Consider the following 13,845-nt stretch of genomic DNA (forward strand, 5'->3'; position numbering starts at 1 on the left):
TCTACATAAAATATATAATTGGGGTATAGAGTGCATATCTGTAGCATCAAGGCAAAATTAAAGGAAAAAATTTCATGGAAATGCTATTCTGAAAATTATCTTGCTGTTCCAGACTCTCATGTAATGCTTCCCTTTCCTTCATTTTCTTTTCCTTCATCTTTTTTTTTCTTTTTTGTGTTCAGCTATTATTTTAGCCTAAGCCTAAACTTCAAGGTAAAAATAAAAAATATACTACTATATGCAAATCTTAGCTTTACTTTATTATTCTTTTTGTATAATTGCTTTTGCAGGTGCTGTTAATGATATGGCTACTAATCCCGGCTATTATGCTGAAGTGGTTGAACAATCCTTAGGGACCTGCAACCTGGCTACTGAGGAAATTGAACGTGATTTGCGTCGTTCTCTGCCTGAACACCCAGCATTTCAGAGTGATACTGGCATATCTGCTCTGAGGCGGGTACTGACAGCGTATGCATATAGAAATCCCAAAATAGGATACTGCCAGGTATAACTTCACTGTGATTCCCAAATACTATCTGCATATCTCAAATAATATTATTAAATTCAACTCCAGAATTTTGACATATGCTAATGAGAATAGAGGTATGGCTGAAATTGATAGTGACTGTAATTAAAACAAGTAAGATGATAGTGGGAACATTTTAAAGTATTGATATTTTACTATTTTCTTTCTTTAAAAATTATTTTTATTTACATGTATGTGTGTAATACATACATGAGAGTATTTGCCACATGTGTACAGGTGCCCTTGGTGGCTAGAATAGGCCATTGGATCTCCTGGAGCTGGAGCCACAGACATTTGTAAGCTGCCCAACATGGCACTGGAAACTGAACTCAGATCCTCTGAAGTACACCAAGAGCTCCTAACCACTGAGTCATCTCATTTTTTTTTCATTTAACAAATATGTGTGGATTATGTGTCTATAGAAGATACTGTGTCGCATACTTGCTATATGAAGATATATCGCATAAGTATCTCGTCATTAAAAATATATACATCAGGCCTGAGAACGTGTAGCTCAGTGGGTGACAGTGTAAACCTGAAAACCTGAGTTTGAATTTCAAGCATTGGTGTTAAAAAAAAAAAAAAAAAAAACCAGGTACAGCAGTAAGCTGTAACTCTAGAACAGGAGAGAGGTGGGATTAAGTGGATCCCGAGGGCTTGCTATCCAGCCAGTCTAGCTGAAATGGCAAGCTTTGGGTACGGTAAAAAAAAAAAAAAAAAAAAAAAATCATGTCTCAAAAAATGAAGTGGAAATAATAATTGAGGAAGAACCCACGACATTAACCTTTGGCCTTTACATGTGCCTGCAACAGAAGAACACATCCGAATACACATGTACATATGCATCCATACACAATAGATAGGTAGTTAAATTAATAATTCATTAAGGAATTGAAAAACAGAGGACACAAAATATTGCGTGAATATATTTTCATCTGGGAGGATCAGAGAAGGCTTCATGGAAGAGGTAGCACTTACAGGTCATGGCAGTTGGTGAATTTTGGGTATATAGAAATGGAGTTTAAAAACTTGCTAAGTGAAAGAACTAGCAAAAAATTGCTAAGTGAAAGCCCAATAAAAATAGAGGTAATCAATTAAGGACCATGCATGGAGAGCATGGAGAGGACCTAGACGCCCTGCTCAGAGGAAGCCCATACGCTGCTCAGTTTCCAATTGGGTTCCCTAGTAAGAGGTGCAGGGGCTGTCTCTGACATGAACTCAGTGGCCAGCTCTTTGATCACCCCCCCCCGGGTATGTGTGTGGGGTCTTACCAGGCCACAGAGGAAGTTGATGCAGCCAGACTTGATGAGACCTGATTGGCTAGGGTCAGATAGAAAGGGAGGAGGACCTCCCCTATCAGAAGGGGCATAGAAGAAGAAGAGGGAGGAAGAGTGGGACTGAGAGGAGATGAGGGAGAGTACTACAGCCAGGATACAAAGTGAATACGTTGTAATAAATAATAATAATAATAAATAGAGGTAAGTAAAGAATATGTGTAAAGTCATATACCGTTTAATAAAGTGAAGGATGAATAAAACAGCAGTGTATTTGGAGAAATCACCGGATACTTTGGAGTTAGTTAGGAATTTAAATTTGTTAAATTTATTCTTCTCTCATACAATGCATTGAGACTACAGTTTCTCCTCCCTCAGATCCTACCCGTTCCTCCCCACACCTCCCCTATCGCCAGATCACTCCTCTTCTGTTTCCCTTCAGAAAAGGTTGGTATCCTCCCAGCGATATCAGCCGAACATTACATAACAACTAACAATTAAGACTAGGCACATACCTTCATATCAAGGCTGTACGAGGCAATCCAGTAAGAGGAAAAGGGTCCAAACAGCATGCAAAACAGTCAGAGACATCCCCATTCCTACTGTTAGGAGTCCCAGAAGAACACAAAATTATACAACCATATCATCTATACACAGGACCTACACGCATGCTCCATGACTGCTGATTCAGTCTCTGGAGTCCATATATTCCCTGCTTAGTTGATTCTGTGGGTTTTCTGGTGTTGTCCTTGACCGCTCTGGTTTCTACAATCCTTCCTCTTTGGCAGGATTTCCTTGCCCCCACCTAATGTTTGGCTCTGGGTCTGTGCATGTTTCCCTTAGTTGCTGGATGAAACCTCTCTGATGACTACTGGGCTAGGCACCAATCTATGCATGTAACAGAATATCATTGAGAATCACTTCATTGACTTTTTATGTTAATCCTGTTTGGTTCTACCCTAAGGCTCTGGGCCATCATACTCTGGCTCTTGGCCATCCAGGCAGTGTTGGGCATGGGCTCCCTCTCATGGTATGGGCCTCAATTTAGACTAGTCATTATTTGGTCATTCACACAAGTTCCTTATCACCACTACCCCAGGACATCTTGCAGGCAGGACAAATTGTACAAATTGTAGGGAAATGATTTTTGTTCCTGGATTGGTCTCCCAGTCCCACCACTGTACTGTGTTGGAATGTACACCTTTAATCCCAACACTTGGGAGGCAGGGGCAGGCGGATTTCTGTGAGTTTGGGGCCAGTCCAGTTTAGAGTGAGTTCCGGGACAGCCAAGGATACATAGAGAAACCCTGTCTCAAAAAAAAAAAAAAAAGGAATTTAAAATTTATATTGAAGGCACTGTAAGAGTCCTTGATAAAGATTCTTTAGGGATGTGTTAATTAGGTAGTTGCTTGCTATAATACACAAATACATAATAACTGAAATATTATAGAATATTATTTATTAAATGATAAACTAGAAATAACTATTTAGGTCAGTAGAAAATTCTCCTTCATGAAATTTTTAAGGAACTTAGGCTATGGGTTGAAAATATAATGATGATAATCTTAGAATGAAAGCTAGTATTTTGATAGCCATTATGTGGAATCTACAGAACAACTTGGGGAGTATCATATGTTAACAATATTAACTCTGTCAAATTATGTACACAGGCTATTTTCCTCTTTATTTAGGTCTCTAGTTTCTTTTTCTAAAAAGATATTTGATAGCTTTCGATGAACAAATCTTATATTTTCCTTTGATAATTTTATTTCTAAGTATTTTAATTTTTTGAAATTATAGTAAATGGATTTTTGTTTCTTTTTATTATCTCTTGCTAGTATATTAAAACAGAATTCATTTTGTATAAATTGGTTTTGTCTTCTTTAGCCTTATATTAGTTTAGCTTTATATTAGTTCTAGGAGATAGATTGTGGGTTTCTTTCAACTTTTTTTAATTCTTTATTAATTACACTTTATTCACTTTGTATCCCCCCTGTGGTTCTCTCCCTCCTCCCGTCCCAATCCTCCCTTCCTCTACCCTCTGCATGCATGCCCCTCCCCAAGTCCAATGATAGGGGAGGTCTTCTTTTCCTTCCTTCTGATACTAGTCAATTAGGTTTCATCTGGAGTGGCTGCATTATCTTCCTCTGTGGCCTGGTAATGCTGCTTCCTCCTCAGGGGGAGGTAATTAAAGAGCAGGCCAATCAGTTCATGTCAGAAGCAGTCCCTGTTCCTATTACAATGGAACCCACTTGGACACTGAGCTGCCATGGGCTACATCTGTGCAGGGGTTATAGATTATCTCCACACATGATCCCTGGTTGGAGTATCAGTCTAAAGGATGGACATCAGAAGAAGGCGAAAAGAGGGAACAAGTCAGGAGCTTGACACAGAGGACCTCTGAAAGGCTCTTTCAAGTTTCAATATGTGAAAGTATGGTATCTAAATAATGACTTTTTTTCTTCATTCCAATCTAAATGCTGTTTTTTTTTTCTTTTTTCTTACCTAAATAAATAACATTCAAAATAAGGTTAAATGGAATTGTTAATACTATTGTTTTCCTTTTGAGGTGCCATCTTTTCGTCCAGGCTTGTCTAGTTTGCCTGGGCTTCAGTGATCCTCTCACTCCTGCCTCTTTGAGCAGTTGGGACTGCAAGTGTATCTCAGCACACTTGGCATGATAGTTATACTAAATGAATATTCTAGTTTTGTTCTTTGTCTTAGAGAGAACCAGTCTTCTATCATAAAGTACACAGTTAACTGTAGAGGGGTTTGGGCGGATTTATTAGGTTGAAGAATTTTCTTTATATTCCTAGTTTCTGAGGCTTTGTTCAATATGAGAAAGTGTAGAGATTCTGAGTGCAGTGAAGTATACCAGTAACCCTAATATTTGGAAGCTAAGGCAGCAGATCTTGAGTTCAAGTCCAGCCTTGGCTGCATAGTGAGACTGTCTTAAAAAGAAAAACAGAAAAAAGATATTATAATTTAATTGCAACATTTCTCCCTTCCCTTTCCTCTCTCTGGAACCCTCACATAAACCCCTTTCAACTCTCCTTCAAATTCATGGCCTTTATTTTCACTACTTGTTATTGATTAGGTATATGTATGTACATACATATATTCCTAAACATAACCTGTTCAGTTCATATATTGTTACTTGTATGTATGATTTCGGAGCTGACCATTTGGCACTGGAGAACCAATTGATACCCTCTTTCGAGGAGAAGCCCACCACTCCTATTCTCAGTTTCCTGTAGTTCTCCATGTAAGGTTGAGGCCTCATGAAATTATGTCAAATGATTTTTTTTTCTTTGTGCCCGTTGATATTATCATGTTTTTGTTTAAATAACACATTTCATTGATTCGTTTTCATATTTTGCACTTCTCTTGCATCCCCACAATAAATACCAGTTACTCAGTATATAATATTTTTGTATGTTCTTGAGCTTGGTTTCTTATTATTTTGTTGAGGATTTTACACTCATATTCAAAATATATTTATATGTGGTTATCTTGTAACCACATATCTTTGTCTTATTTTACTGTCAGGATTTCTTAGAATGAGCTGAATTTTGTTTCTTCCTTTTAGGTTTTACATTTTTTATGAAGAACTAGTTTACTAGTTTTAATTCTTTAAATGATTAGTAGAATACCAGTCCTGGTGAGACCTGATAGGCTAGTGTCAAATAGAGGAGGAGGAGGACCTCCCCTATCAGTGGACTACGGGAGGGTCATAGGTGGAGAAGGAAGGAGGAGAAGAAGGAGGATTGGGAGGAGATGAGAGAGGGGACCACAACTGGGATACAAAGTGAATACATTGCAATAAATGATAATAATAAAAAAGAAAAAAATAGTTATTACTATATAATTAGCCACAAAGTTTTCAAAGTGATTGAGGTCAATAAAAAATTCAATACCAAATAAAATAATTTTAAATGAAAAAAAAAAAGACAAGAATATGCCAATAAAGCCAGCTGTTCTTCATTTTCTTGGTAGGAAATAATTCCATTACTAATTTTGCCTCTACTGTATCACAATTCTGACTTTTGTTTCCTCTAGAATTTGTTTAGTAGTTAGTATTTTTTAAAGAAAATTGCCCACTTTATCCAATATTTCAACACACATTTGTTCACTACATTATTTCTATTTCTGTAATATTATTTGTATGTTACCTCTTTTCATGTGGTGGCAATTGGAGTTCACCATCTTGTTTTTTATCTTTTTGATTAAGTTACCTAAAAATATTTAGGTTTTGTTTTTGGTTTTGTTTGTTTGTTTGTTTGTTTGTTTGAGTGGGTGGGTGGGTGGTTCGTTGGTTTTTTTCAGACTGGATTTCTCTGTATACCACCCATGGATATCCTAGAACTCTCCTTGTAGAGCAGGCTGGCCTCTAACTCACAGAAATCTGCCTGCCTCTGCCTCCCAAGTACTGGGATTAAAGACATTTGCCACCACCCAGACAAAATATGTAGTTTTAAAGAGTATTGTTTAAAAATATTTTTTGGTAAACCTACGTAACTTATTTGTACAATTTCTTTTTAATACATTTTTTTTTTTAGTCATGTGAGAACTTTGTATAACATGTTTTAATCACATTTACCCTTCCTACTCCAATTCTTCCCAGATTCAAGCTCTTTCCCTCCCCCCCCAACTTTGTATTCTTTTTTTTTTTCCTTCCCTGCTCCATGAAGGCCAATTTATGCTGCCTAAATATTCTTCAGTGTATGACTGTTCACTAGAGCTTTGTAGACATATTAACGGCTGCATTCACAAAGAAAACTGACCATTCCTTTCCAAGCAGCTAAAGATTGCCAAGAACTCCTCAGCTAGGGGTGAAACTTTGTGCCCAACTATCTTTCCATGCTGACATTTGGTCTAGCTTAAGCTTGCATAGGTCTTATAGGTGCTGTCACAACCACTGTAAATTCATATTTGTATATACCCTGCTGTATCCAGAAGAAATTGTTTTCTTGTAATTGTTCACCACATCTGTTCCTTTCGTTTTTTCATTCCTCCTCTTCTGCAATGATCCCTGAGGTTTTAGAGGAGGAGGAGGAGATGGTACAGTATATACGTTCCAGTTAGGTCTTATTCTCTACACTTTGGCTAGTTGTGGCTCTTTGTGTTCTTCATTATCTACTGCAAAATAGTTTCTCTGATAAGGATTAGGAGATACCTTAATGTGTGGGTATGATGATATCATTAGGAGTTGGCTTAATACTATGCTCATTTAGCAAACTGAGAGTAGTAGAGTCTTTCATAAGATCAAAAATCTCTCTAGCTATAGTTTTTTGGCCTGATGATGCCAAAGATGAGTGCCAAAGATGAGTTTCATTTTGTGGAGTGGGCCATAAATATAATCAGAAAGTGGTTGCTTACTCCCACAATATTTGCACCACTTTTATACCAATGGGAACTGTCTTGCAAGGTCAGCCATTATTGTAGTTTACTGAGTTCACAGCTGAGTACGACTGATTTTCTTATCTTTTCTTATCCTGTTCTCTACCACTTTTTTCTTGCCAAAAGTCCAAAAATTAGCCAGTGGTGAGAATTTGGCCTTTTTCTTTCTTAGCATAAAGTATAGCTCACTAATACAGTGTTTGTTTTCTAAGCATGTGCAAAGCCCTGGTATGCCTAAAGAAATATACATGGACATGGGCGTCTAGACTCTTAAGGATATACTAGAGTTTTTCAAAGCCCCAAGGTTTTTTCAAATGGTTTTATTAATTTCTTGTTTGGCCCTGCTGTTACCCATTGCCTCAGGCAGCCACATGCTCAATAGCTACTACTTCTGATTAACTATAACAAACACTCTTGAGAAAAGGCTTTTGCGCTAGATAAGCTCTATATCAGATCAGGTAAAGACAGCTTTGTAGATGAAATTTTCAATAGGAGTATGAGACTGAATAATGACAATCCTCTACAAATGGTATTTTGAAATACCTTATCTCCAACCCCCTTTTTCCCCTCCAGTATAACTAGAAAGTTAGGTAACAGTGGAAAGGGAGAAGAAGAAAGAATATGTTGGAGGACCCTGCTGTTTGAGGTTGTAGTCTTACCAGTCTGAATAGCCTTTCTGAGCTTGGTGCTAGATGGAGGACTCATTCTTCACAGCAGGGCTTTCTACTGTCTGCCTGATCTCATCTGGAGAGTGTCTTCAGATGTGCCTCTCACCACATCTGATATATGTCCTTTGATATAGTTCCTCAGTAGTTCTCCCTTCCCTGTGCCTATAAGATAATTAGGTATTATGTTCCTGTTTACATGATAAGAGTGTACTGCCAAATGCTAATCAAGCATCCTTGGAGTTTCTAGTTCCAACCAAATATATACATATATTCTGGGAGCCTCTGACCCACTCCCCAAGTACTATAAAGTCTTTGTTCACCTGAAATAAAGTTGAGCTCTTTCATGGAAGTGGTTCCTGGAGGCTATTCTGTCATGCTCACAGCCTTCTGAGACTTGCACCCCATCTCTGCTCCTCCTGCCCTTGTGGTCTGGTAGACAACAGCCCCCGAGGGAAGAGGGAACCTACAAGAATATACTTAAAAAAAATTGTTAGTAGAAACTATAGGATTTGAATCAAAACTGGATGTACCACAGAGCTAAACAGAGACTTCTCTGTAGAGGAATATAGAATGGCAGAGAAACACTTAAAGAAATGTTCAACACCCTTAGTCATCAGGAAGATGCAAATCAAAACAACCCAGAGATTTCACCATACACCCATCAGAATAGCTAAGACCAAAAACACAAGTGACATGCTGGAGAGGTTGTGGAGAAAGGGGAATGCTCCTCCACTGCTGGTGGGAATGTAAACTTGTAAAACCACTTTGGAAATCAATTTGCTGCTTTTTCAGACAATTAGGAATAGCACTACCTCAGGATCCAGCTATACCACTCCTAGACATATATCCAAAGGATGCTCAAGTATACAAGAAAGACATTTGCTCAACCATGTTCATAGAAGCTTTATTTGTAATAGCCAGAAGCTGGAAACAGCCCAGATGCCCCTCAGTTGAGGAATAGATACAAAAATTGTGGTACATTTACACAATGGAATACTACTCAGCAGTTAAAAACAAGGAAATCATGAAATTTGCAGGCAAATTGTGGGAACTAGAAAAGATCATCCTGAGTGAAGTATCCAAGAAACACAAAGACACACATAGTATATACTCACTTATTAGTGGATACTAGACCTATAATATAAGATAAACAACTAAAATCTATACACCTAAAGAAGCTAGGCAAGAAGGAGGACCCTCAGTAAGATGATCAATCCTCACTTAGAAAGACAAATGGGATGGACATTGGAAAGAAAAAACAGGAAACAAGATAGGAGCCTACCACAGAGGGCCTCTGAAAGACTCTACTGTATCAAAGCAGACGCTAAGATTCTTAAACTTTGGGCAGAGTGCAGGGAATCCTATGAAAGAAGGGGGGAGATAGTGGGACCTGGAGAGGACAGAAGCTCCACAAGGAGAGCAATAGAACCAACATATCTGGGCACAGGAGTCTTTTCTGAGCCTGATACTCTAACCCAGGACCATTCATGGGTATAACCTAGAGTTCCTGCTCAGATGTAGCCCATGGCAGCTCAGTATCCAAGTGGGTATCCTAGTAAGGGGAACAGGGATGGTCTATGACATGAACACAGTGGCTGGCTCCTTGATCACCTTCCCCTGAGGGGGGAGCAGCCTTAACAGACCACAGAGGAAGACAATGCAGCCAGTCCTGAAGATACCTGATAAGCTAGGGTCAGATGGAAGGGGAGGAGGACGTCCCCTATCAGTGGACTTGGAGAGGGGCATGGGAGGAAAAGTAGGATTAAAAGGGAATGAGGGAGGGAACTACAGCTGGGATACAAAGTAAATACACTGTAATTTAAAAAAATTAAAATTTAATTTTAAAAAATTGCATGTACCAGATAACAAGATTATACAGTCATGAAAATTGAAATAACTAAGAAGACAAAGTATTTAATAAAAGGTGATGTTTTGTTTTGTGCATTGTAAAGGGTAGTTAATCATAGATAGTTATAAAATTTGTTTTCTCCAGTTTTATGGTATCATTCACAATTATGTGTTTTGTTTTAAATACTCATAATAATTAAGATTTTTAACCCATTGAAATCAGCCTACTTAAGATTTTATTTATTGTGTGTTATATGTGTGATATTACTACTTCATTTCCCTTTAACATTACTATATAAAATAACTGACTAGCAAATGTTAATCTGATTATATGCTTTATTTTGGACTAGCTTCAAGTCCTTATATTGTCATTATTAATTCCTCAGTTGTTGTTGTTGCTATTGAAAAGTTATATATTTGAAGAAGAGATGCAGTTATTACCTGAGCAATATTCACTTATTTATTTCTTTCCTATTAATATAGGCAATGAACATTTTGACTTCAGTATTGCTTCTATATGCAAAAGAAGAAGAAGCTTTTTGGCTTCTGGTTGCTGTGTGTGAACGAATGTTGCCTGATTATTTTAATCGTCGAATCATTGGTAAAAGCATACAAAAAATACATACACATGTACACATATACATATATCTACACATAAAGGTTGACTTAATTTCTTTTGCTGCTATCACCAAAAGGCACAGGCAGTAATTTATAAAGATTAGACATTTATTTTAACTGGTCATTCTAGAGGCTGAGAAGTCCAAGAGCATGGTACATCATAGTAATTTGGCATAGGATATCACATGGCCAGACAGGTCAAGTACACTAGAATTTGCTCACTTCTTTGAAATAACATGACCACTTCCATTATAACTTACTAATCCATGCATTAACTAATTTATTCATTAAGGCAGAGCCCTTGTGACCCAATCACTTGTGAAAGGTCCTAACTCTAAATTCTATTAATATATGAATGGAAAATTGGTTTAGTTTCTAATATTTGAAATTTTTTAACCACCAGAGACAGTATTTTCTAAACAATTGTCTATTTGGTGCAGAGTAGTTTTGTTTGTGGATGCGGTGGGTGGGGATTGTTGAGGCGAGGTCTGGCTGTATAGCTCAGGGTATATAGCTCCAACTAGCAATCCTTCTACCTCAGCTTCCCAAGTTCTGAGATCACAGAGCTGTACCAACACACCTGGCTTCTTACCTGTTAAATTTCCAGTCAAGTTGAAGAGTTGGTAAGTTGTATGGAGAAAGACAGAAAACACGAGCAATATGAACATGTCACACTGGCTGATGCTCTTAGGCATCAGCTTCTGATACTGTATGTGTCGTTGGAAGCATACTATGTATGTTATGTTTTTTTTTTGTATTTTTTTTTATTTTATTTTTCTTTTTAGTTACATTTTGTTAACTCTGTGTCCCAGCTGTATCCCGCTCCCTCATTTAAGTTTTTCTCTGCCATTCGATGTTCCTCTTTCGAGAATTCTCTGTTTAGCTCTGTTCCCCATTTTTTAAGTGGATTACTTGGTTTGTTGCTTTTCTGCTTCTTTAGTTCTTTATATATACTTCATATTAGCCCTCTGTCAGATAAAGGGTTGGTGAAGATTCTTTCCGAATCTGTAGGCTGTCTATTTGTTTTGATGACAGTGTCTTTTGTTTTACAGAAGCTTTTCAGTTTCATGAGGTCCCATTTATTGATTGTTGCTCTTAGAGCCTGTGCTGTTGGTGTTCTGTTCAGGAAGTTGTCTCCTGTGCCAATGAGTTCTAGGCTGTTTCCCACTTTTTTTTTCCAACTGATTTAGAGTATCTGGTTTTATGTTGAGGTCCTTGATCCACTTGGACTTTAGTTTTGTGCAGGGTGATAAATATGGATCTATTTTCATTTTTCTGCATGTAGACATCCAGTTGGTCCAGCACCATTTGTTGAAGATGCTGTCTTTTTTCCATTGAATGGATTTGGCTTCTTTGTCAAATATTGAGTATTCATAGGTGTGTGGGTTTATTTCTGGGTCTTCTATGCGATTCCATTGATCCTCCTTTCTGTTTCTATGCCAATACCATGCAGTTTTTATTACTGTTGCCCTGTAGTACAGCTTGAGATCGGGAATGGAGATACCTCCAGATGATCTGTTGTTGTACAGGATCGTTTTGGAGATTCTGGGTTTTTTGTTTCTCCATATGAAGCTGAGAATCTTTTTTTTCTAGGTCTGTAAAGAATTGAGTTGGTATTTTGATGAGAATTGCATTGAATCTGTAGATTGCTTTTGGCAGGATGGCCATTTTCACAATGTTAATCCTACCAATCCATGAGCACGGGAGATCTTTCCATCTTCTGAGATCTTCTTCAATTTCTTTCTTCAAAGACTTGAAGTTTTTCTCAAACAGGTCTTTCACTTGCTTGGTTAGAGTCACACCAAGGTACTTTATGTTATTAGTGGCTATTGTGAAGGGTGTTGTTTCCCTAATTTCTTTCTCAGCCTTTTTGTCTTTGGTATACAAGAGGGCTTCTGATTTTTTTGAGTTGATTTTGTATCCTGCCACTTTGCTGAAGGTGTTTATCAGCTGGAGGAGTTCTCTGGTTGAATCTTTGGGTTCGCTCATGTATACTATCATATCATCTGCAAATAGTGACACTTTGACCTCTTCCTTTCCGATTTGTATCCCCTTGATCTCCTTTAGTTGTCTTATTGCTCTGGCTAGGACTTCAAGTACAATGTTAAAGAGATATGGAGAGAGTGGGCAGCCTTGTCTTGTCCCTGATTTCAGTGGGATTGATTTAAGTTTCTCTCCATTGAGTTTGATGTTGGCTATAGGCTTGCTGTATATTGCCTTTACTATCTTTAGGTATGTGCCTTGTATCCCTGATCTCTCCAATACTTTAAACATAAATAGGTGCTGGACTTTGTCAAATGCTTTTTCAGCATCTAAGGAGATGATCATGTGGTTTTTCTCCTTCATTTTGTTTATGTGGTGGATTACATTGATGGATTTCCGTATGTTGAACCACCCTTGCATTCCTGGGATGAAGCCTACTTGGTCATGGTGGATGATATCTTTGATGTGTTCTTGGATTCGGTTTGCAAGTATTTTATTGAGTATTTTTGCATCAATGTTCATAAGAGAGATAGGTCTGAAGTTCTCTTTTTTTGTTGGATCTTTGTGTGGTTTAGGTATCAAAGTGACTGTGACTTCATAGAATGAGTTTGGTAGTGTTCCTTCTGTTTCTATTTTATGGAATAGTTTGAGGAGAATTGGTGTTAGTACTTCTTTGAAGGTCTTGTAGAATTCTGCGCTGAAGCCATCTGGTCCAGGGCTTTTTTTGGAGGGGAGACTGTTAATGACTGCTTCTATTTCCTTGGGAGATATAGGACTATTCAGTCTTTCTACCTGATCTTGACTTAATTTTGGTAGATGGAATCTGTCAAGAAAGTTATCCATTTCATTTAGATTTTCAAATTTTGTGCCATATAGGCTTTTGTAGTATGACCTAATAATCGTTTGGATTTCCTCAGTGTCTGTAGTTATGTCCCCATTTTCCTTTCTGATTTTGCTGATTTGTATTGTTTCTCTCTGCTTTTTAGTTAGTTTGGCTAAGGGTTTGTCTATCTTGTTGATTTTCTCAAAGAACCAGCTTTTTGTTTCATTGATTCTTTGGATAATTTTATTCGTTTCTAATTGATTGATTTCTGCCCTTAGTTTGATTATTTCCAGCCGTCTGCTCCTCTTGGGTGTATCTGCTTCTTTTTTTTTCTAGGTTTTTCAATTGGGCCATTAAGTTGTTTGTATGTGATGTTACGGATTTCTTCTTGTAGGCACTTAGTGCTATAAATTTTCCTCTGAACACTGCTTTCAATGTGTCCCATAAATTTGGGTATGTTGTGCCTTCATTTTCATTGAATTCTAGGAAGTCTTTAATTTCTTTCTTTATTTCTTCCTTGACCCAGCTGTCATTGAGTAGTAAGTTGTTCAGTTTCCATGTGCGTGTCGGCTTTTTGTTGTTTCTGTTGTTGTTGATGTCCAGCTTTAGTCCATGGTGGTCAGATAGTATACAAGGGATTATTTCAATCCTTTTGTATCTGTTGAGGCTTGCTTTGTGACCAACTATATGGTCTATTTTGGAGAA

The 13,845-nt window shown here is 37.6% G+C and overlaps 1 protein-coding gene across 1 annotated transcript in view; it reads left to right on the forward strand.

The window, feature by feature from the left end:
- Nucleotides 1-13,845, forward strand: part of Tbc1d8b (TBC1 domain family member 8B) — a 113,307-nt gene that overhangs the window by 65,781 nt on the left and 33,681 nt on the right. The window contains exons 10-11 of the mRNA XM_055618378.1: nt 291-505; nt 10,200-10,346. Of these exons, the coding sequence (XP_055474353.1) occupies nt 291-505; nt 10,200-10,346 (362 nt within the window). The remainder of the gene's footprint in view (nt 1-290; nt 506-10,199; nt 10,347-13,845) is intronic.

The sequence above is a fragment of the Psammomys obesus genome, unplaced genomic scaffold (assembly GCF_907164565.1).
Source record: "Psammomys obesus unplaced genomic scaffold, mPsaObe1.curated_primary_1811, whole genome shotgun sequence".
Classification (NCBI taxonomy): Eukaryota; Metazoa; Chordata; class Mammalia; order Rodentia; family Muridae; genus Psammomys; species Psammomys obesus.